Source organism: Leptidea sinapis, chromosome 22, assembly GCF_905404315.1.
Source record: "Leptidea sinapis chromosome 22, ilLepSina1.1, whole genome shotgun sequence".
In the NCBI taxonomy this organism is placed as follows: domain Eukaryota; kingdom Metazoa; phylum Arthropoda; class Insecta; order Lepidoptera; family Pieridae; genus Leptidea; species Leptidea sinapis.
The window spans coordinates 9,160,374-9,185,847 of record NC_066286.1 but is presented as its reverse complement, the minus strand read 5'-3'; the positions used below and the strand labels follow the sequence as shown (position 1 = coordinate 9,185,847).

Below are 25,474 nucleotides of genomic sequence, written 5' to 3'. Positions count from 1 at the left end.
CTGTCTCGGATGACTGCAGATACACTCCGTATCATGTCCAGATATGAAACCCCACCTCGCTAAGTTTGCCTTACATTTTCCCACTCCTGCTCTAAGGCGGTTGAGCGACTTTCAGATAGGCCAGCTGAGGTTGTATCCTTTGGCTAGTTTCTCTTTCACGCTGATGTTCGGGTTTGAGGTGCTTAGCCGTGACCTCCACATGGCAAGACGAGTAGTTTCAGCGGACTGGTTGAGAGGCTGCACTGAGTCTAAGAAGCTATTCCTGGAGCGCAGCCTAGGGCAGGCCGGTTTATGATTGAATAATGGGTGCCGTCTGTCCTGTGTCTGTTTTGTTCTTTCTACCGAGCTGGAGACCGCTCTTCGCACACACATACACGCATAATTTGTTAGCTTTCACTGAATGAGGAAGTATCTAATATTCGTAGCTAGCAATAATTTTATTTGATTTGTTTGTGATGGAGTGAAATAAAGAAAATACTTTGTTTTTTATACAATTAATAACATAAAAACCGGTTCTTTGGGATGTTACAATAGTAGAAAATAAAAAAAAATACAAAAAGCTGGATGCACTTCGTCGGAACTCATTTTTGAAATGAAACAAAAACAGGTGCAAGGACTAACTGTTTTGCTAACATGTTTTCTGAAAAGATTTGGCGCAGCAGACCCGGCTTATTATTACGGACTGTTGCGACGTATAATAAATTATTTGCGATATATATATAACCGATCTTATAGTCCTGACATGTAACAATAATGAAAATTAAAGGTGTAAAAATTTTTATACTCACAAACTAGTGTCGATTAAATTAATTAAATTGTAGTGAAAGATGAAAAGATTTGCAAACGAGCACATAGAAATTTTAATCCATATACGCCTAATAAAGGGTGAATGTCTCAGATATCGCGTTAGGAACACAGGCTTTAAGTTAATTCACAGAAGCCAATATTGGTTGTTTATATTGTGATTATTATCTGACCAATGATCATTCAGCAGTAACAGTTGTATGTCAATGATGACGTCATATAAAATACCTGGACATAGTTGATAGGAAACATTCCCGACCGCGTCGAACATTCGCCGTGATACCAGAACGCGTCCAATTTTTTCTGCAGCAGAATAACTTCGCCTTTCTTGAATGACAGGTCACTAAAAATAATACATATCATTATTTATTTATTAAACTTACAGCTATTTATAAATCTATTTGTATACCAAAAAGCAATTTATTCGTTTTCACACCATGATGGTGTCATCAGCCGGAAGAAGTCCACTGCTGGACAAAGGCCTCCCCAAAAGATTTCCACGACGATCGGTCCTGCGCTGCCACACCCAACGTATTCTGGTGACCTGGACCAGATCGTCGGTCCATCTTGTGAGGGGCCTATCAACACTGCGTCTTCCGGTACGTGGTCACCATTCGAGGACTTTACTGCCCCAACGGCCATCTGTGCGTCGAGCTATGTGCCCTGCCCACTGCCACTTCAGTTTCGCAATCATTTGGACTATGGATTCGATCTATCTCTAGTTTTCATATACATGATAGAAATTAGTTTATAAATTTAATAAAGAGTTACGAGATGTTATATTCATTTACATTAGTTCTAAATATAGAATTAGTACGTAATACGTATTTTAAGATATAAATATATACATTTTTGCTAGTGGTTAACAGCAAGAAGTTTATATTTATAAAATTTAATTACAGTTAATAAATGATATAATTAAAGTTCACATTAATTTGAATGATACAATACTTTGATACTTAGGGGAGATAGAGTGATCTGGTTATCAGTTGCCGAATTGCACTAGGTTTAAGTAAAAAATATGTCTATTTGGGGTTAGCATTTACAAGTTCATTAAATTTGACACTTGTACGAATGGAGAAGGAATTACGGCGATAGAGTGTTTATAAATTGAGGAGATGGATGGGGATAGGATTACGGATTTGTTTATTAGGAACACATAACTTAATTTGAAAAAGTAAAGGGGGGAACATCTATTTTATCCATAACTATATTACTTTTTTTATTATAAAAGTAATAAATATATTATTTCGTGAAGGTTGTTTATGAGAAAGAATAGACGTTGTTTGTAATTGAAACAGCGGAAAATGTTGGAGAGTTTTAAAGTGAGCCTAGTTCTTCTATTTATGCTGTTCAGTAGTTTGGTGGTAATCACTGCATGAAAATTTATTTAGTTTATCTGACACCAACTTATTTCGCATGACCAAATGCATTATACAGAATTATATTTTACAGAATATATGATTTCGAATATTTTACTAGCCTCTCTTTAAATATAATATGTTTGGATTTTGAAGTTGTAATTTTTTTTTTTAAACTTTTGAAGTTAAGTAAGGGAAAAAAAATCAGAGTGAATTTTTATGATGCGCGCCCACACAAATTTACGTCACGCAAATTCGACACCCTGACGTTTGCCGGTCAACCATTTGTATCATACTTCAGCTACCAAGCCTATACAAGTTTTAAAATAAAAAATAATATTTATCTCCAAGTGTATACAAATATTTTAATGATATTTACTACACGTATTTAAATAACGTATAGTTATTTAAATAAATAATGCGGTATTCAAATTCAAATATTTTTATTCAAAATAGGATTCATCATAGGATCACTTATCGAACGTCAAAAACTACCACCCATTCAAAATAGACTCCCTCAAACCTGAGAAGAACGGGCGCAAGAAACTCAAAAAAAAGCGATAATAATATTTTCATTGGTTGTTCATACCTTAATTTAATACCTTCTTTATTACAATAAGGTTTTCTCTACAAACGTAAAACAGCACGAGGCATAAGAAAATTTAAGGATTTTTGTTTTTTTTACGTCATAGACGAATAACTTCTTGCGTGCATACATACACACTCTTTTATTACGAATATAAATAGTATACGTCTCGTGATAATCAATAATACTAAAAACGCAAATGCTATAGAGTTTTTTAGTTTCACTTACCCAGGCTCTTTGGAGATATAGTCGTACAAGGCTCTGCCGTGCGGAGGCAGCTGTTTCCCGTCAGATCTGCCTTGCTGGCTCACTTGAGGCTGAAACATTTTTTACTTTTTTAGTTTTGTAGGCACAAAAATTTTGCTCTTATCGACAATATTGAGTAAACTTTTTCCACTAGGTAGACCTGCGTTCAAAGCATTTGTAACCGGTGCTCAACTCGCTCCCTCCCTAAAGGGTCATTTCAAGGTCAAGGCCAGGGAGCTCAAAAATTATCTACCGGGACGAATGTCTAATGGACTATTTTAAGTGTAGCTAGCTGACCCGGCAAACGTTGTTTTGCCATATAAATTATTTTTAGAGTTTCATGGACATTACAACATTACTTTATTTTTCTAAAATAAAACATTTTTTTCTAAAATAAATGTAGCGTAATGTACTCCTTATTACACAAGCTACCTGCCAACAAAAGTCCCGTCAAAATCAGTCCAGCCATTTTAGAGATTAGCCGGAACAAACAGACAGACAAAAATTGTAAATAGTTATTTTGGTATATGTACCGTATATATATTCATTAACATGTAGTAAAAAACGGTTATTTCAATATTACAACAGACACTCCAATTTTATTTATATGTATAGATTACTATGAAAGCTTGAAACATTATCATTCAAATATTATCTTCTCCTTCCAGGGTTCCAACGTGTAGTAAGCTACTGTCAACCAGTCACTAAGCACTGGGCCTAGAGATGGAGACGAATACGCCTGGTGTTGGTGAGAATGGCACTGTGGTATCTACCTGGGTCTGGGCAGTCCTCAGCCGCGCGCCAACAACGCGGCGCGGTGCTGAGTTCTTCATTCCCTCGAGGATCCTCATGAGCAGCACATTCGGAGGAAGCTCCTCCACCCGGGCCTCCACCAGCACGCGGCATTCCGGACATCGTAGCTCCTTGTGAGACTCAACTATTACCTGAAATAGAATAAACCGTTTATATTATATGTATGCAAAATCAACCTTAAAACTAATTATAATATAAGATATCCCCATTTTAGAGGAGGTAACCAGGTATTGGGCGTATTAAATCTTATTCTATCCATTTATGAACTCTCAAGCAGGGTCGCGGCTTGGGAGTACACGTAGTCATTGTCGAGTTATATCAAAATAATATGGTCCCACTTATTCTGTTTGCACTCTCCCGGAGTGGAGGCAGAAGAAGTAGGAGTTCCAGTGCCGCGGTCGTGGAACGTGAATGATGCAGCAGACACGACGTCAGGACCGCAGGGCATGGGACGCCGAGGCCTGCCACCGGGTAGCTGCATCACCCGACAGCAGGCCACATCCAAACAGAGGACTTGGGTCAGTCCACTGACGGCTTCCAAAATGAAAAAATAGGGAACGGGCGTTTGAAAATATACCGCAGCGTATTGTGCCGAGCAGGTCACACGGAAAATTTAAATTGTTTTTTTCTTAAGTTATTTTTTATGAGAGGAAGTTAATGGGCAAGCGGTTCATCTGATGTTATATGAAAACAGCTGCAGAGGTCATAATCATCTAATACTGTTTCTGTATCGCACTCTCTAAGGAAAAAAATATACTCATAAGACTATTACTACATATATACAAAATCATATAAACACGTCACGACCCGCCCGAGCGAAACAATAGAAGAATTCGCAATAAACTGTGCTTGGATATTTTTGGTGACATATTCTTCCAATATAAATATTAAACTTTTCGTGACAACAGAGCTCATTTAAATTTGAACAGAATGATAGCCAGTTCACATTGTGAGACTAGTTTTACCACCCTGCCACCCTGAATTTATTATATTTTGCCTATTTATGAAAAGGCTTTACTAGACGGGGATTTTAAGGAACGAAAAACCTATACAGTCAAATGTTATCTCCGGTTTCTCTTATTTTTATAGAAACGGAGGACAGACGAGCGTACGGGTTACCTGGTGTTAAGTGATCACCGCCGCCCACATTCACTTGCAACACCAAAGGAACCACTGGAGCGTTGCCGGCCTTTAAGGAAGGTGTACGGTCTTTTAGGTGCCCATGTCGTATCATTCCGGAAACACCGCACAAGAAAGCTCATTCCACAGCTTTGCATAACCGATTTCTGGAGGAACGCCACACATCCAGACGATGGGGATGATATCCTAATTAGTAGCGTGTCGTGCGAAGGTGGCATTCGACGGCAGGAATCAGGTAAAACAACTCTATTTCTTCGCATGAAGCTTATATCTCTTGTATTCTGGGTCAAACTTTTTAAGTAGCAGGAAACCAATAAGTAATCACTTCACTCACCATTGAACCGGGTAAATACGAAAAGGATAGATTTTTTTTAATTAGTTCATTATATTATGCTACGTAGGTACGAGATTTGCAAAGTTGTACATGAATTCGCCGCGCTTCACGGGGTACACGTTTGATTTGACTTGGTCTTGGCCTAATTTTCAACTAATAATCGTACCTTCACAACTGATTAGAATTTTGCAAAGTCATTGTTTAGGAACACAACCGCGATTGTTATCTGATAAAAATTGTATTTTCCCGAGTGCATAATCATTAGATAAGAATAAAATCCTAGCAAGCGCAAGCCATTTCTGTACGGCTCAAGTTAAACTGGTTCATCACATCTTGACATCATCTTGCCAATGAGAGTTGCTGCTATGGTGATTTGATGGATTTGTCTCCAGACAAAATAAGGAGCGTCAAGGCTATAAGGTGAGTTAGATATACATTGTATTCCGCTATTGGCTAATTGTCTTACTTTTCCTTGGAAGAGGAGAACATAAACCTAAACACATGATCGGATTTAGTGTGGCCGAACCATCGGACGCAGTCGGAGGGCCTACTCCTGGAATCGATATTAGATAAATCGTGGCATTAGTCGTTTCGAATCCTACTCTTAGTTACATCGTAATAAATGTCGAAACGATGATTGAACGAACGAAACATTATTCGATATTATCGGACCTAGCCCTACTCTTAGTTGAAAATGTCAGAGACGAATATTCGAATTTCACAAATAATCAAACGTCACTTTTACGATAGTCTCAACGACACCTTCTAGGCTGTCGATGCTATTATCATTAGTTTCAAGTTGTATAGATATATTTGCCATACAATATACATACTTAATAAATATTATTGAAATAATGTATGTGTAATAATTATATGTGATTTACTATTCAATAGGATTCTTTTACTACTAAGTCATTTAAGTCATTTTGTTGATCATTTATGCGTAGAAATAATGCAAATGGCCGCCTGAGAAATAGGAAGTCGACGAGAAGGGCTGAGTTACTTTTTTTTACATTTTATTATCCGCAAGATTTGTATGATTTATTCAATATTAAATGGTCATATTATATTCATTACATATTTTTTTAAACATTTACATTATGTGTAAATGATACCAAATTGGTGGTGCAGAGTCTGGCATGGTCCTTAGCACCTAAAGTATGTTTTGACTTTTGACACTTAACAGCGACATAGCACAGATAATGTTTAGGTTTGAACATTAAATATGTTTCACACTAACATCGTAAAAAAATCAAAATATTAGTCTATGGTAACGATAAACGATAAGGAATTCGAACATTTGTTAGAGTAGGATAGTTGCGATATATTCGGAGTATTATCGTATCATTCTGAATGTATCGTTGTCGAGTTTGCGAGTAGACCTCCTGGTAGCGGACTACATTCAATGGTATGTCGCATTGTCCATCGCACTTAATTATTATTATTACCAGACCGTACCGACTACGACACCGGACCAATAGTACAAGGCACCTACCGGACCGTCCGATGGCCCAGCCGTACCAAATTCGACTATGTGTTTAGGCTATTAAGGCAAAGAACCGCACAAAAAATCCTAGTATCAGTTCTGCTTATGCACGATTTGCCATATTGTTTTCATTTAATGAGTATATGACATCTTTAGGAGTAAAAACGCATTGATTAGTGCTCGATGAAGTTATGACTAGTTTCAATCTTAATAGTCATCCGTACGAACTATTCAGGCTATTCTATAACCAACAGACAGCTCAATACATTGAGTATATTCATCTAACGTTCCCACATCCCATACCAATGAAGAGGAAACACTAACCTACCAGCGCCACAGTACAGTTTTCAATTAAGATTAATATTAGTTATACGGCACTGTTGACTTCCGTTTCCGGCCACAACTAGGGATGTCGAGTACTGTGGTACACGGGAAATAATGTATACCTTACTTGAAAATGTATAAAAAGGTTTATATAGTATCAATAATTTGTAAATATGGAGAGATTGATTAAATTTTATGAGAGAGAGATTTTCAAATATAGAACGATCTAGAGCGACATAAAGTCATAAACTAATAGTACAAGATCGCACTGCAGAATCGAGCAGTGCGTTTTTTTTTTAATAAAACTAATTTTAAATGAAAATTTACGGAGTATGCAGTTTATTAGCCATAGGTTACCTATAAAAAATTACCGCAATGAGCTGTAATTTATTTTAGTATAATTAATTTTCTGATATAAATTGCAACTATAATATGTTTTTTAAATAAATAGTACTTACGTCTTTTTAAAGGAATATATGTACAGAATTGAAAAAAATGTTTCGAGCTGATACTGGGGTGCTCCAGACCAGAAATGACGGTAGCAATGGACAATCACGTAACAAATGCACCTTCTTTTGCGCTCACACTTGTTATGCGCCCATTACCACCGATAAGTACTTTTCATACAACTTTCCTACGTATTTCCGTATATATAATTTCAAGTACTTTCTGACACCTTGACTCACATTCATTTGGAACTTTTCACTGATTAGATAACACTATATTTAAATAATCGTTTGATTATTGTTGTTAGAGTATCAAACATCTGATCGACGCGAAACAAACTGTCCAGTCTACCAAACTATACAGACACCAGTGACCCTCAACCAGCAGGCTTCGATTATCATTATACATCATAATCTGAAGTTATAACTCCTTAAGTGCCTTCAAGGATAAGCTATTTATTACGTAGTACAGCTATAATTTATTTTTATTTGATCTTCCTCACTTCTAAAATATGCAAATTAATGTACCAAAATTTATGGACGATGCAGGATGGGATGGAACCTGCGCCCCTCGGGATAAGCCCTATAAGCGCTCTTACCAACTAATCCAACCGTCCTAATGACGCATCATCCGTCAATCATCATAAGTTTGTTCAACTCCCGAGTTGTCGCGCCATCTTCAGGATCTTCTTGATAAACTGCTTAACCCCAATAATTGTATATTAAGACTATGACTTGAGATGTTGCTCTTTCAAATTAGATCGTATCCCGAGGGACACGGTTTCCCCGCATCATCCATCAATTTTGGTATATGTTCAATTTGCATATGTATTAAAGTGCGTATTAAATTTAGTGTCCGCTGTGAAATGAAATCAAAAAACCCCAAATCACATTGAACTCCAAATGACAAGAAACATTCCCGAATGCAGTTTTCCATCAATCGTCGAGGTCGACAATAAATGATAGCACTTTAGGAGGGTGGTTATTTGTAGCGCGCACGTAAATATAGAACGCGGCGACTTGGCAACACACGTTTCGTGCGACACACTTCGTTCAGATATCGGGGATGTGCTCTAGATATGTTGAACTGCAACTGATTTTATTGACCAATATTGATATTTAAGAGGAAACATGGCAGTTATTTACCTAACGAAGTTTCTCGAATGTTTTCTTCATGGTATCGACTATAGTTCAATATTCTTTTCAAATATCATCGAAATCTTTTTATTATCGCCAAATTCCACCTTCGCGCGACACGTCACAAATTCAGGATATCATACTCTTTATCTGGATGTCTGACGGTTTTCAGTGTGCAGTGACATTACTATATATAGATTATAATTATTGTATAGCAATAGCAATGAAAGTACAATATTTTATTAAAAAGAGCGCAAAAAAAAGAATGCTGAGAGAGTTTCTTGTGCCACTTCTTCTTTCTCAGAACGCCATTTGTTTCTAAAGCGGTAGTAGTATCTAGTATGTTAGAAATGACATTGTAAAGTATTCTAAAGGAATCAATTTTGAGATAAAAAATTCCTTTGTGCTTTTTAGTGCGATTTTAATGAACTTTCTTCCTAGTCCAAACTATGGAATGAGCTCCCTGGTTTAATTTTTAAGGAGGAAATAATGCCTCTTGTTATTGTTCCACACTTATACTGTCACAAAATGCAAAAGCGCTGTTTATTGATTCCTGCCGCCGAAATCACACCACACACCACATACATAAGAAAATGAAGAATCTTCGTAGACTGTGGATGATGTTTGGATGGGAGAAAAACGCTCTCCAAATATAAGTGAACCTTTTAAAACAAATCCTCGACACCTTAAGCCTGTTTCTAATATACAGGCCACAGTAGGAATATAGAAGATATAATATTTGGGCCTTGCTAAAGTGATGTACATACCTATTTTGTCAGTTCTTTCTTTTTAATAATTTACAGATATTTGAAGATTGAAGCCAAAACATTGGCCTTAAAAAGGTACATTAACCTTATGTTACATAGGGGTGGCAAAAGCGAGTTAATTAATTCTAGCTTACAGAACGAAATGTCAGTACCAATGTCACACCCAGTGTATATATTACTAGCTGACCCGGCAAACGTTGTTTTGCCATATAAAGTATAATTCACGCGATAGTTTTATAAGTAATAAAATATTGCCTATATTATAGCCTGTACATCATTTTGTTCTATTGTCAATAGTTTTTGCAGCGCACGCAAAAATAGGTTTTCGATTTTACACCTTGTGTTACAAAATAGCAATTTTATTACGGATCCCTAATTTTGAAAAAAAAACATAGCCTATATAGCCTTCCTCGATAAATGGACTACCCAACACTGAAAGAATCATTCAAATCGGACCAGTAGTACCAGAGATTAGCGCGTTCAAACAAACAAACAAACACTGCAACTTTATAATATTAGTATAGATTACGCTGACTGTACCTATAAAATACTAAAAAAATACACGTTACGCGATACAATTTAACATAGAAGGAAGATTAGCTGACGTTGAAATGAGGCCTAAATAGTAATCCCCTTTGAAAAGGATCCCCTTCGTTTTAAATTAAATGGTCTATAAATATGAAGCAAAAACTATTTCCTCTAATAAAATACCAATATATCGAGATGTATTTCAGCGGATACATGAGCAAAATCAAGATGCAACGCATAAAAAATCTCTCGGTAAAATAATTACTGATGACTTTTTATCGCATCTAGATGAATATGACAAGTCTTTTAATTGGTTCAAACATGATAGCAGCTGCGATGTAAACAATTAATTCGTGCCACTTATAACAATGACTAACTGTTGATGTTTTAGGAAAAAATACGACAAGTTCCTGGAACGTAAACAAGTTAGATCACACAGCGCCGTGTTGTTGAAGTTTCAGGGATTCGCAAGTCATTGCTATTTCATCATCATAAGATGCGTCGCTACTGCAGAACTCTTTCTAAACCTTAGGCCCGGTATCCACTAAAGTGGAGAGGAGAGGAGATGTCTCATTTTTCTATAGAATTTCGCCCGCGCTCGCGTCCGTTTCACAGCTGCCTTCTCCCTGCGTCTCGCACACCCGAAAGCGTTGTAATAAGCACAGCTCACATCTCTCTGCTTTGGTGGAAATAACCTGACAGCTTCGCGGCTTGTCCAATAATAACCAATAATATTTTAAACAACTGGAGTAAATGCGGCAATGTATAGATATAGCAGCCAATGCTTATTATGGTGGTAATTGTGGCATGTTTAATATTTCTATATGTAAGAACGTTATATGTTATTGACTAGTCCAGAACGTTGAGCTTAGGGGAAATTAGACGTTCAGTCATTCAAAAACCCGTCATGTGAATCTGCAATCAGTCGCCAGACTTTAATCAGATTTGTGATATGAGTACCAAGCAGGGTTTGCAATAGTCCTCAGTAAGCTGGTTTACGCCATTTGCAGGCAGTCAACATTACTTTTGCTGGTGACTCCGCATATCTGAATGCCACATGTCCATACGGGTTTAAGAATTAAATTTTTATTATTCACAGAAAGTGCAGAGTTTCTACCCATCAGCCAATATAGGCGTTTAAACTTGTAGTTCACTTGGCCTCGTTTATTCGTGCCAAGTAGGATCGAAGATATTTTACACTGAGGCAAATTGTTGTTATTGAAGCAAACTGGTGGACAGTTTCTTTTCTCAGAGTGAAAGTTATGTGCTTCGATTTCTGTGCACTAACTTGAATGAGCCATTTTTGCAGCAGTAAACTCTTACCAATAATTGACAGAATACATCAGAAAGTAAGCTCATATGTCAAAGGCGTTCAAATCTTGTCACAACCTGTGTGGGCAAGCAAGTTTATATAAGGCGCTTAAAAGGAATCAAGTGTTTATTACATCTGACAACTGAAGCGCTGATGTTAAAAGAAAAGAGGCTTCCAATTGAGATTCTCCTCAACAACTCAAACGTAGTTGAACTCATCTATCTCGATATACTGTAACGACTCCAAACGAGGTGGCATTGACTATTGTGCATAGCGCAGTACAAGGAATCGAATAGGTTGGTGGACGAACAAGCAGACTTCTATATGAGAGGAGATAATAAGAAATGTGTTGCTGTGGCAGCAAATGTTGGCAGTGTTGCCACACTCTAGCCTCGAGACAGCGAGAATCATCTGCAGCCAATACCAAACGCCCCGGGCCCAGTATGAGGCGCTAATGACACCCAACGGTGTAGAGATTCTTGCCAACCTGGGCGTGTCTCGGTCCGCAGTGCCGGGCGCTAAGACCCGCCGCATCGGCAACGAATTTTCTAGAAAACTGCATGTCCTGATCACTGCTGACGATGGCGATAGTCTTGTTGAATAAAGAAATCTACAAATAGTCTAAAGATTGACGATCCATCAAGGATTGCGGAAGAAAATTGTGAAAATGATCTCTTCTAAGGCGTGTTCCTGAGAGAATGGCTCTTGGCGGGCAAAAAAAGCAAGAATCCTATAAGAGTTACGTTTTTAATATTCAATGATGCTTTAATAATTAATTACTTTATAGACACAGATACCTCGTCCAATAACCTCATTTCGCGGCCTTTTTCTCGGTTATCAAGAACAATACGACTCCGTACGACCCCAGACTATCAATTAAGGAGTACTCAAGACATGTCAATTGTGAATTACTCGTATGACTCAATACCAGTGACTCAGTGCACATACCGGACCGTTTTAGATTAGGACGAGTAATAAAGCGTGTTTATTTACTACGCCGGAGGTAGGGGCTGTTAACTGGGGTATCGTCGATGACAAAAGTGATACCGTATTTTTTGTTTCATTTCTAATATTAAATATGTAAAGGTAATAATAATACTTTAAGGACCCTAAAATGGGGGATAAATAGACAGACTTGGTATTACATGGATCTCACAACTTCTTAAGATTGAAGAAGAACTGAGTTGCGAGACATGGTTTTTTTTACAGGTTATGTTTTTGATGGTTTCAATTTTATGTCAAGATTAATTACAATGAAATGACCTGTTTGACCTTTAATGTCATAAAAAATAAATAGTTTATATTTTTTACAAAGAAGAGGGTAAACCTGCAAGAGGCTCACGTGATGGGAAGTGATAACCACTCATAGACATCCGCAACACCTGGGGTCAAAGATGCGATGGCCGGCCTTTAAGGGGTATACTCTAAGCTTGAAGGTCCCTACTTCGTGGATTGGGAAATTGGATTAGGAAAAATGCAGAGTCCAGAAAGTGTACTAGGCAAAGTGTTTCTGCTAATAGCGTGATTAGAATGCCAGACGTCAATTTTTAAACAAATTGACAAAAATGGTGGCCTAACCTACATCAAGATTTTTTTTGCCCATAAACCTAACGGGGGTTTTTCTTATAATCGAGTATATTGAGATATGATTTAAATATTCATCTTTTATTGTATTTTGGTTTGAGGTGATGGTCTTGTTACCAATGCTCAAAATAAATAGAACTAACTAAAATGCCAGACGCCAACGTGATGTGGGTGGAGATATGCAGTTTAAAGTAATTTCCGGTGGAGGAATTCGGCGGCTGGTCACCATCAACCTGAATAACTCCTCTGAGAACCTAAACCGAAATTTGTGTGCGGTATCACAACTGGGTTCGCCACTTTAAGCCAAAAAATTTAATTCATCATCATCAGCCCAGAAATTTCTCTAGCTACGGCGCTCTTCAATCCACAACCACAATAATGCTCGCACTCACTTTTACGGCTGAAAAAGGCGCTGCATGGTATCTACCTCGTAAGAAGACTCGTACTGGTTAAAACGCTTGTACACCGAAGTCAGCATATCATTCATCAGGTATATATTATTATTTTTGCAAAATACCTGGGCAAAAATTTATAGCTTTTGTTCAAGAGCCTATACGGTTTATGTACGCATATCAGTTTTTGCCCTTCTGGTTCTGTTTAGTTTAAAAAGCTGTTCAGAAGAAAATATACACATTATAAAAAAATATTATTTTAAAAAAACCATTCAATTCAGATCAATGAAAAATGAAACAATCCAAACTATATTTCAGAAACCAACTCGTAAGGCAACAATCACAGCCGCGTGAACGAGCGGTTATACCCATACTTTATATCTACGTAATGTTCGTGTTGGTCCCCCATTATCTGCATTAATTAATTCAAAAACAATTAATTACGCACATGAATCTAGGATAATATTGACGATAGCTGTAGTGATTTATTAGTCACCGTTGACAGTATTGCAGTAATTTCGTCATTAGTTATGTAACAGGAAATAATAAGGAACAGAGTTGATCGACATCTTTTCTGCCGCTTATTTTCCTTCAACAACAATAACACAGTACAGTAATAGTAGTTCAACATTTACATAATTCATTCATCAATACCGAACAAAAGTGACTATACTATTTTGTCACCGACCATTTCAATTTAATTTTCCAAATGTTGTGAGATTTCTTGACTGTAATTTCCTCTAAGATTTATCCTCGAAACAACATCTCCTGAGGATGCCTCGTGTCAAGGGCGAAACACGTGTCGAATCGATTAGACAAGTCTTAGTTGAAATTACACTCAAGAAATCTCACAACATTTGGATCATCAATTCAATTTCAATGTTATTTAATATTTTTTGATAGATCTTGTATATCTATGTAAAACTTTTAATGTAACAAAAATTCGCTGGGTAAACATTCGTAAAGGGTTTGTCTCATTAATATATTTACCAAAATTTAAATAAATAAGTTCATTAATTTTACATTCTACGAATATTAAAAAAAAGTAAATTGTAAAACTTTTGAGCGCGCCTGTACAGCTAGAAGCGATTGTTTACGGATAGCACTAACGTGCCCCATTTAAGTGCACTGTACATCTCTATCGCTGGTTATTATTACTTTCCGCTACAAAGCTTCTGAGATATTTATTCAAATAATAATTAGTATAATATAAACACGGCCGTAGTTCATTCAACAGAAACTTCTTGTTATTCCAAAGGTTCATTGAGATAGGTAGATGTTGAACGTGTATGAATGAAAAATTTATTGAAGTAGGCGTTACTTTGCGGAAATCCATAATTATCCAAATGTTTAGAGTTAATTTCGCCAATATTTGTCTCAAACATTAACATTGTAATAAAGAAAACTCAAAACATTTGGACGTGTACGAATGTTCAATAAAAGTTTTTATATTTTTAATTTTTAATATAATTTTGATATAAGGATCAATTTGTTACTACCACATGTGTATTAGAAAGAAATTATCAATTTTTATTGTATATGGTTCACTATTTTATTTTGGCGATAATAGCTTTGATAAGAGGGTGTCCATTCATTACGTGAGGCATTTTTGAGAATTTTTCGATGTAACAATCGATCGCTATTTCGCTGCTCTGCGGGGTTCGGTAGGCAGGTACTATACGAAAAAACACTATTGTCAGATTTGGCCATATTTTATTCTCGAAATAATTTTTCACACAATTTTACATCGTTTTCTGCTATGGAAATATAATAACGCGATATTTGGCAGACCCCCCTCCCCCCAAGTGAAATGGAAGTATTTAGCTTGGTCCCCTCCGCCCCTAGAACACCTTACGCAATTTAAAATACATACGAGTATATTTTTGCTGTCACAGGCTTTTTTTTATGACTATTTAAGATAAACATTTCCGTAATACAATACACATATATATATATATACGAGTATAGTGTAATTCTAACGGTTTTTGCAGCGCACGCCAGAATAGTTACAAACAACTACACACACATACGCGCTTGCCCGAAAATATACAAATCAAGCTGAAAACCTTGTCCTCTTAATATGCTGGGTAAAAATAATATTAATATTATAGATAATAAGTAAGATCATCAAAGCAACTGTAAGAACGACAGAGGAACAAAAATAGGTCTCAATGTCACCCCTGTAAGTTCAGCTCAAGCCAATTGTGACTATTACATCAATTTAGAACAGTTTTGTTATAATCAATTCAGCTTACTTTATGGCCTAGCAACATCTTGCTGTCAATAAATTGTGCTAATATTGTTTCAATTTCTGATAAGGAATAATGAAACTGATACATTGTATTTGTCTTTCATACAAACAATTATTCAAATTAATCAAAAGCATGTTTATTCAGGTCAAATGATGCAACTGAATTTTATAGACGACCTGTATAGCCGAGTGGTTAGCGATCCTACCTACAAAGCTAGAGGTCCCGGGTTCGAATCCCAGTAGGTGCAAGCATTTATATGATGAATATGGATGTTTGTTTCCAAGTCATGGATGTTTAAATGTATTTATGCTTGTTTATATAAATTTATGTATGTTGAAGTAAGTATATTGTATTAAATATATCAATTGTCTTGTAACCCATAACACAGGCTATATAATATGCTTGCATGCTTAACTTGGGGCAAGATAATTTGTGTAAAAAGTGTGTCAATATTATTATTATTATAGCAGATACCGTCAACCCATTGAGTTGAAAATATGGTTTGGTTCAGATCATTTCATCATAAGAAATGACCTAGATTGACCTTCAGCATTAGGCTCAACATAACGGAACTCATTGGTCTAACACTATTATGCATGAAGTTTTGTGAAGACATTTCATTTTGAAATCTGGTGTAATTTATCATGACACAGCTACTACACTCAAGGTTATCGAGGGAACTCAATGGTTCTATTGATATGGGTATCAATTGAATACACCCTATAGAATAATATGAATAAAAAAAATGAAAATATAAAAATGGTGAAAAAGGATTCTTAAGCTTAGTATATTTCTGTCTATCAATATGCACTTTGCTTTCAATTTTGGTGCTAAGGGCTTCATTACACATTTTTATTTTTTAACTAGCTGACCCGACAGACGTTGTTCTGTATATAATATTTAAAATAATGTTTTTATATGAATTTGTCAATAATATATCATAACATCAAGAATTACTTCGTAAAATATGCAACCTGCTGTCGTAATGAAATTATTTCACAGCAGAACTGTCGAACCGTGCGTCAATAAATTCTCTCATAGAAATTATGTATGGACACATCAAAGGAAAAACAAAATTGTTGTTTTTATTTAATTCCGAACATTTTTTCATATTTATTTACCTTTTAAACCTTCCCTGCCCTTCCACAAATCATTCAAGACCAAAATTAGCCAAATCGGACCGGCCCTTCTCGAGCTTTAGCGAGACTAACGAACAGCAATTCATTTATATATATATATAAATCATCAGGATCAATGAATTTCATTACATAATTTACCTATAGCTCTAATAAATAAGTTACTTGCATGTTAAAATATAAGATTATTTACAACTTATTCTCCTTTACATATGAAACACTAGAAAACTAAATATATTAAAAAAAAATGAGGCCATACCTTGAGGCATTTGAGACAAAATGTATGCTGGCATGGTAGAACTCTTGAGGATGTGTCGAGGCGCTCCAGACAAACGGAACACTCCAACAGGTCATTGAGCAGACCTTCATCCATGCCTTCCTTGCTCTGCAGAATAAAATATGAATTAGGTTATGCCAGTAATATTCATGTAATTACTCTAGTTGTTACAAAAAAGTTAAAAGTTAAACGTGTTGAACACTTGTTTTAAAAAAAGGTCTATTACAAAACTGTGTCTTTCTGTTGTTTAGTGTTCAACAATCTTGAGATATTGCTTATATTTAAACACAATTTGAAGCATATCTAAGGTGTGTCGAATGGATAGATCATATTCATATGTAAAATTTAGATTATATGATGACAGATAGATAGATAGACGACAGCTGACAAAAATTGTGTTCTGTTCTTTGACTTGTTCCTGTACACTTTTATGTTGTGGTTAATGATGTTTAAGTTTAATACAAGCTAAACACTTTTGCGTAATACAGTAATGATAAGCTACATTTTAGACGTCATTATTGTTAGATCACTTTTTAAAAAAACACATGCGTAAATATTTTTTTATTATTAACACTGTGTCTTGTGCTTGTGTTGTCTATAAAATAGATATTGTTATGTTTATATTCCTGTGCAAATTTTAAATGGTGCACTGAGGACTTTGTTGAGCCTAATAGAATTACAACTTAGTTAAGTAAATGAAGCAGGTGAGCAAAGTAGTAAGACCAATATTAAACAGCTATTGTAGTGGTATAACAAAAATAGATTATTTGACATATAAAAATCTTAGCAATTTAGTATTGAATATTATATATAATTTAAAGTTCAAGTTTAATTTTCCATTTCAAACCTTTTTAGTTATAGAATAGAGTTTAAAAAGGCTTGTGTACTTTTTGGTGATAAAAATTTCTATACAGTCTTATTATATTTATCTATATATATAAAAATGAATAGCTGTTCGTTAGTCTCGCTAAAACTTGAGAATGGCTGGACCGATTTGGCTAATTTTGGTCTTAAATTAGTTGTGGGAGTTCAGAGAACGTTTAAAAGGTGAATAATTATGAAAATGCTTGGAATTAAATAAAAACAACGATTTTGATTCTCCTTTGATGTGCCCCCGTCGTTCAGAAATCAAATTGAAAGAATAGTTAAAAATTAATAACTAATTAGAATCTTTGTTTCTCAGGAGGTAAAAAACGAACTTTATTCTAGCTACCTATACTTAGTAGATTAACTACAGCTGTTAACTATAATGGCAATACAACGTTTGCTTGGTCAGCTAGTTGTATTATATAAATGTTATTAATAGTTGACAATCAGCACTCAATGCAAGTGTCTCTATGTTTTACAAGCTGGGTCAGCTACTAGTATTATATAAATGTTATTAATAGTTGACAATCAGCACTCAATGCAAGTGTCTCTATGTTTTACAAGCTGGGTCAGCTAGTAGTATTATATAAATGTTATTAATAGTTGACAATCAGCACTCAATGCAAGTGTCTCTATGTTTTACAAGCTGGGTCAGCTAGTAGTATTATATAAATGTTATTAATAGTTGACAATCAGCACTCAATGCAAGTGTCTCTATGTTTTACAAGCTGGGTCAGCTAGTAGTATTATATAAATGTTATTAATAGTTGACAATCAGCACTCAATGCAAGTGTCTCTATGTTTTACAAGCTGGGTCAGCTAGTAGTATTATATAAATGTTATTAATAGTTGACAATCAGCACTCAATGCAAGTGTCTCTATGTTTTACAAGCTGGGTCAGCTAGTAGTATTATATAAATGTTATTAATAGTTGACAATCAGCACTCAATGCAAGTGTCTCTATGTTTTACAAGCTGGGTCAGCTAGTAGTATTATATAAATGTTATTAATAGTTGACAATCAGCACTCAATGCAAGTGTCTCTATGTTTTACAAGCTGGGTCAGCTAGTAGTATTATATAAATGTTATTAATAGTTGACAATCAGCACTCAATGCAAGTGTCTCTATGTTTTACAAGCTGGGTCAGCTAGTAGTATTATATAAATGTTATTAATAGTTGACAATCAGCACTCAATGCAAGTGTCTCTATGTTTTACAAGCTGGGTCAGCTAGTAGTATTATATAAATGTTATTAATAGTTGACAATCAGCACTCAATGCAAGTGTCTCTATGTTTTACAAGCTGGGTCAGCTAGTAGTATTATATAAATGTTATTAATAGTTGACAATCAGCACTCAATGCAAGTGTCTCTATGTTTTACAAGCTGGGTCAGCTAGTAGTATTATATAAATGTTATTAATAGTTGACAATCAGCACTCAATGCAAGTGTCTCTATGTTTTACAAGCTGGGTCAGCTAGTAGTATTATATAAATGTTATTAATAGTTGACAATCAGCACTCAATGCAAGTGTCTCTATGTTTTACAAGCTGGGTCAGCTAGTAGTATTATATAAATGTTATTAATAGTTGACAATCAGCACTCAATGCAAGTGTCTCTATGTTTTACAAGCTGGGTCAGCTAGTAGTATTATATAAATGTTATTAATAGTTGACAATCAGCACTCAATGCAAGTGTCTCTATGTTTTACAAGCTGGGTCAGCTAGTAGTATTATATAAATGTTATTAATAGTTGACAATCAGCACTCAATGCAAGTGTCTCAATGTTTTACAAGCTGGGTCAGCTAGTAGTATTATATAAATGTTATTAATAGTTGACAATCAGCACTCAATGCAAGTGTCTCTATGTTTTACAAGCTGGGTCAGCTAGTAGTATTATATAAATGTTATTAATAGTTGACAATCAGCACTCAATGCAAGTGTCTCAATGTTTTACAAGCTGGGTCAGCTAGTAGTATTATATAAATGTTATTAATAGTTGACAATCAGCACTCAATGCAAGTGTCTCTATGTTTTACAAGCTGGGTCAGCTAGTAGTATTATATAAATGTTATTAATAGTTGACAATCAGCACTCAATGCAAGTGTCTCTATGTTTTACAAGCTGGGTCAGCTAGTAGTATTATATAAATGTTATTAATAGTTGACAATCAGCACTCAATGCAAGTGTCTCTATGTTTTACAAGCTGGGTCAGCTAGTAGTATTATATAAATGTTATTAATAGTTGACAATCAGCACTCAATGCAAGTGTCTCTATGTTTTACAAGCTGGGTCAGCTAGTAGTATTATATAAATGTTATTAATAGTTGACAATCAGCACTCAATGCAAGTGTCTCTATGTTTTACAAGCTGGGTCAGCTAGTAGTATTATATAAATGTTATTAATAGTTGACAATCAGCACTCAATGCAAGTGTCTCTATGTTTTACAAGCTGGGTCAGCTAGTAGTATTATATAAATGTTATTAATAGTTGACAATCAGCACTCAATGCAAGTGTCTCTATGTTTTACAAGCTGGGTCAGCTAGTAGTATTATATAAATGTTATTAATAGTTGACAATCAGCACTCAATGCAAGTGTCTCTATGTTTTACAAGCTGGGTCAGCTAGTAGTATTATATAAATGTTATTAATAGTTGACAATCAGCACTCAATGCAAGTGTCTCTATGTTTTACAAGCTGGGTCAGCTAGTAGTATTATATAAATGTTATTAATAGTTGACAATCAGCACTCAATGCAAGTGTCTCAATGTTTTACAAGCTGGGTCAGCTAGTAGTATTATATAAATGTTATTAATAGTTGACAATCAGCACTCAATGCAAGTGCCTCAATGTTTTACATAGGTAAGTGTTTATAAGTGGTGTTTATCATTACAACATAACAGGGTTCTTAAAACAGATTTAACACAGTATTTTTTCACAATTTGCATATACATCTTTCAAAAAGTGTTTTATTTCGATTTAACACATGTCTAAAGCTCCATCAACACTCTTGAGATTCCTCTGAAGAGATCATGGCTGGTAGTGATCACCTACCACCAGCTGGTGGTAGGTGACACTATGCTGAACTGCTTCATCCTCCAATTCCATAAAAAAATTGAAATGAAAATATTTTCTTTTACAGAAGATTTTAGTTGTTTTTTAACTAGTAAGTAATTCATTTTCACTCAAATTTATACATGAAAGGCATATATTTTCAGAAAATTGATTCCTTTAGAATTCTTTTGGATGTCACTTCACACTACCACTGCTTTGGAGATCAATGGTGCTCTGAGAGAGATGAAGTGGCGCAAGAGAGTGTCCTAGCAGTCATTTTTATTTTTTATTTTTATGGAATAGGAGGACAAACGAGCGTAAGGGTCACCTGGTGTTAAGTGATCACCGCCGCCCACATTCTCTTGCAACACTAGTCTTTTTTGCCCCCTTTTAAATAAAATATAAAATATTGTATTGTTATTGCTATAAAATAATCATAATGTAGTCCCAATCTGTCCGATCACTTACATATTCCACTGTGCAGTAGCAGGATTTACAACAGAGCCATTATTTTTATAAAATATTTAAAAAAAATATTAGATAATGCCTGAACAGTAACTGGGACTTTATTATAAAAGTGTATACATTTACCCTTAAAACTATTATAAAGCCTACTAGAATTAGTTACAAGCAATCAGAGTGTTATAATAGTGAAAATCACTATTTAGAGCAAAAAGGTGACAATTTTGGTGAATGTTAATATGTGTTTCTAATAGACATTTATTTACGTATGTATATCATATTAAATATATTGCTGTCTTGCAACCATAGTGCAATATAGGCCATATTGGAGCAATATAATTTATGTAAAAATGTGTCAATATTATTATTTTTGTATTATAAAATGTGCCACCATATGCTAATTTCAACAATTGACAGAAAACAAATTGTTGAAACAGTAATACAATCAACATTGCTTGCTCCTTATGGGAATCAAGAAGTTATGAGAGCTCTGTTGCACAATAATATTCTGTGTGTAAACATTTATTGTTAGAGTACATACAATGCATCTTACAATATTATTGTTTTAACATTATTGATTTCAAATGTGCCCTGTGCCATAGGTGCATGCATGGTCATAAACTCATAACAAATAAACCTATGTATCATTATTGACCATTATCATTTTTAAAACCAGAGAGGATATTAATAGATTGTTTGGAACCACTAAATTAAATTCACTTTAGTGGTTCCAAATTTAACTTTACGAAAATGAGCGTAATTCTTTTAAATTTAAAATTTTGAAAATAGAATTTATTTTCACACATATAGTTTTTATATATAAACACAACACACACAGTACTTGTTTGATTAATATAAAACAAATAAATATTAATGCATGAGTAAGATCGCGTATTATTTATATTATTATTTAGAACTCACCGAAAATGAATTCAACAATGGTTTAAATTATAATATTAACAAAGATGACTCATACACACCGAATATTTTAAATTTCAACGAAGTCAACGCCAAAATATACCATCACTGCACGGTGCACTTAAAATCCTGGAGCACCGAGAAACCACCCCGACAAGACCATTCCAACATTTGGATACACCGAAGCATTCGAAACTTTACATAATATTATACATCATGTAATGATTATAATTCATATTTCCATTAAAAACTGATATATAACATGGAATCCGTATTAATTGCACTGTTTTACATAATTTATCAGTAATAATTTTAATTTCACGCACAACTGACAAGTGCAGCAAAAAATGCCATTCGTAAATCGTATTTTCCTAATTTTATGCTGTCACTACTCACTTGTCGATGTCATAGATATCTTCTTTTCGGTTTATTGGCTCCGCGCACTGAGTGTTTGAGCCTTTGACAAGTATTCTGCCCGTATCGACGCTCTCTGATCGCAAGGTATAGTGCAGATCGGTGCGATTTTGGCCATCGCGGAGCGTGTAGCAATAGAGTGAAGTTCAAGACATACCATCAAAACGTGACGCCACTCCACGCCATCCGACGCGTGTCAGTACTATTCAATTCCATTTATTTTATACGTTCTAAAACAAATATGTAACACGCCATGTGATCACACAACCCCCACACGCGGTAAAATCCATTCGAGCTAGATCGGCGTGTTATCAGATGTGGGGAAACACACGCTACCCAAACCCGAAGCGTGTTAAGTAGAGTGTTTCTAGACACCAGACTAACACCAGACGCCACGCGTTGTTGTGCGAAATCTTTCGAGGTGTATGAACGCTATGTATAAAAATTACTGATGAACAATTAATAGAACTAGTCAAAAGATACCCGGTGTTATAAGACATGAGTTCGGTCCAATATCGGGATCATAATATTCGAATACGGCGGGTAAGTCTTAATTTTTTTTAAGGGTTTTGCACGAAATAGTAAAAATGAAACACTTGGTGCGACTTTCTCTATCTGTCAATTTCAATATGTAAATGATGATGGAGATGAAAGGAATAGTATTTTATATAAAAATTACCCAACATCATTGGAATACAAAAATGAAATAATATTTTATAAAAAGGGGGAATTTCAAGGGTTTCAAATGTCATAGTCAGTTAACGTAGGGACCGATTTATTTTTATGGTTAATAGTTATAATACAAAAAAAACCGGCCAAATGCGGGGCTATTTATTATTATCAAATAAACTATGCTATTAAAAAAGAGCGTTGGTTTTATTTTTCCTTTAAATTTAAAATATAGGTAAACTTCTATTGACCATAATTAAAACAAAAACTATTAACCATAATAATAAATTGGTATTAACCATAAGAATACTATTCCTTTCATGTCGTTTTACTTACAGAAATAATCGACTGGAACAGCCAGATAGACGGATAGTGACAGTCACACCAAGTGTTTCATTTTTACTATTTTCGTGCAAAACCCTAAAAAAATTAATACTTACCCGTCGTATTCGATTATTATGATCCCTATATTGGACCGAACTCAAGCCATGTATCTTTTGACTAGTTCTATTAATTTTTCATCGGTCATTTTTATAAATATCGTTCATACACGACGAAAGTTCTCGTACAACACACGCGTGGCGTCGGCTGTGATCACATGGCGTGTTGCATATATGTTTCTGAACGTATTAAATATATGGGATTGATTAGTAGTAACACCCGTCGGATGGCGTGGAGTGCCGTCGCGTTTTGATAGTATGTTTTGAGCTGTATTCACCTTGATTTGAGTGACAAGCTAAAGAACCATGCACAAATAATAATTCATATTGTGTTTTAATTTTGTTTTACTCAACCCTTTATTTTGACAAAAAGTGGAAAAAGTGTTATATTTTTAAATAAATGAAGTTTTTCAATTATAATTACTTGTTTTATTAACTAGTTTTTATCTTTTTTTTTTAATAGTAATATTTTGATGTTTTCATGTAGAAACATACACACGGAATGATGATCAACAGAAATAGCACTTCAAAAAACTATTTTATGAATAGATCGTAAGTATCTTTACTTTTATTGATAAAGTATACGGCAGGAAATTTATTCTGGATTTTGTTTTAAATAATATAGAAATCCGGTTATTTAAAAAAAAACTTTATGTATCAAGCTAAACGTAGGGTGAGGTAGAAAAAGGATGATTGCTAAGAAGATTTTTATCCTTCTTATTATGTCATGTTATTATATATGTTTTCTGTTCAAAAAATACTTCTATCAAAATGGCAACGAAATGACCTACTCAGTATGAAGGGTAGAGGTAAGGAGAATCATCTGTGTATATAAAAGTGTCCGTCAAAATATATTAAATAAGGGTGGCGCCACAGTAGCTCAAGATAAATCTTAAGAGAAGCGCCAAATATAAAATAATACTAGTCACTCAAAGTGTATGTTTCCCCATAATAATTGTTTAAGGTTATCGTCGGTCGACATTAATATTAAATTTGGACTGGACTTAGTGTCCCGTAGCATGAATTAGGAGGTAAAAAATATTGTTGTTGATAGAGCTTTAGTCCACGATTATAATGATACCACTCTTATTACAAGGTAATTCACCATTTTGAAGAAAATAACGAAAAAAACTTCTACCTAAAACCGTTAAATCACGTAAATAAAACAATAGATGAGCGCTGTCATGGCACCGACAGGCTAAAAACTTGCTAATAACTGACAATTATAAATGAAAACGAGTACAATGAAACGTAATAAATAGTCTGGGATAGACTGACGGCTTCATCAATTATAATTTTTAGACTAAAAAGGTTGGTTAGAGTTATAAAGCCAGTAAAAAAACAATATTATTATAATTATTTTTCTCATATTTCCTTTAATGTTTATTCCGTTTTCCTGTCATTTTTATACTTTATTCCGTTTCTGTGTTTTATTTACGTGTTTTACCCGTTTAGAGATTGTAATATTTTTTTTGTTATTTTCTTGAAAACTGTGCATTACCTTGTAATAAGATTAGTAGCACTATAATCGTGGACCAAAACTCTATCAACAATAATTTATAAAAATTGGTTAGGTTAGGTTATGTTTGAACAGTTAAAACAACGCACGAGCCGAGCGTAGCGGGCCCTTAAAAATGTCATATTTTGACGATAGGTTGTTTTTTTTCTCTGGAGCATTACCTTGTAATAAGAGTGGTAGCATTATAATCGTGGACAAAAGCTCTAT

General features: G+C 34.8%; 1 protein-coding gene across 3 annotated transcripts in view; it reads right to left on the bottom strand.

Moving 5' to 3' along the window:
• The window catches only part of LOC126970795 (E3 ubiquitin-protein ligase SH3RF3), a 45,506-nt gene extending 22,938 nt beyond the window's left edge, over positions 1–22,568 (bottom strand). For all 3 annotated transcript variants that reach the window (XM_050816896.1, XM_050816897.1, XM_050816898.1), the window contains exons 1-5: positions 22,288–22,568; positions 16,908–17,033; positions 3,771–3,941; positions 2,980–3,068; positions 1,033–1,147 (exon numbers count right to left, since the gene is read on the bottom strand). In XM_050816896.1, coding sequence (XP_050672853.1) covers positions 1,033–1,147; positions 2,980–3,068; positions 3,771–3,941; positions 16,908–17,021 — 489 coding nt within the window. In that variant the 5' untranslated portion in view covers positions 17,022–17,033; positions 22,288–22,568. The remainder of the gene's footprint in view (positions 1–1,032; positions 1,148–2,979; positions 3,069–3,770; positions 3,942–16,907; positions 17,034–22,287) is intronic.
• Positions 22,569–25,474: the final 2,906 nt, after the last annotated feature.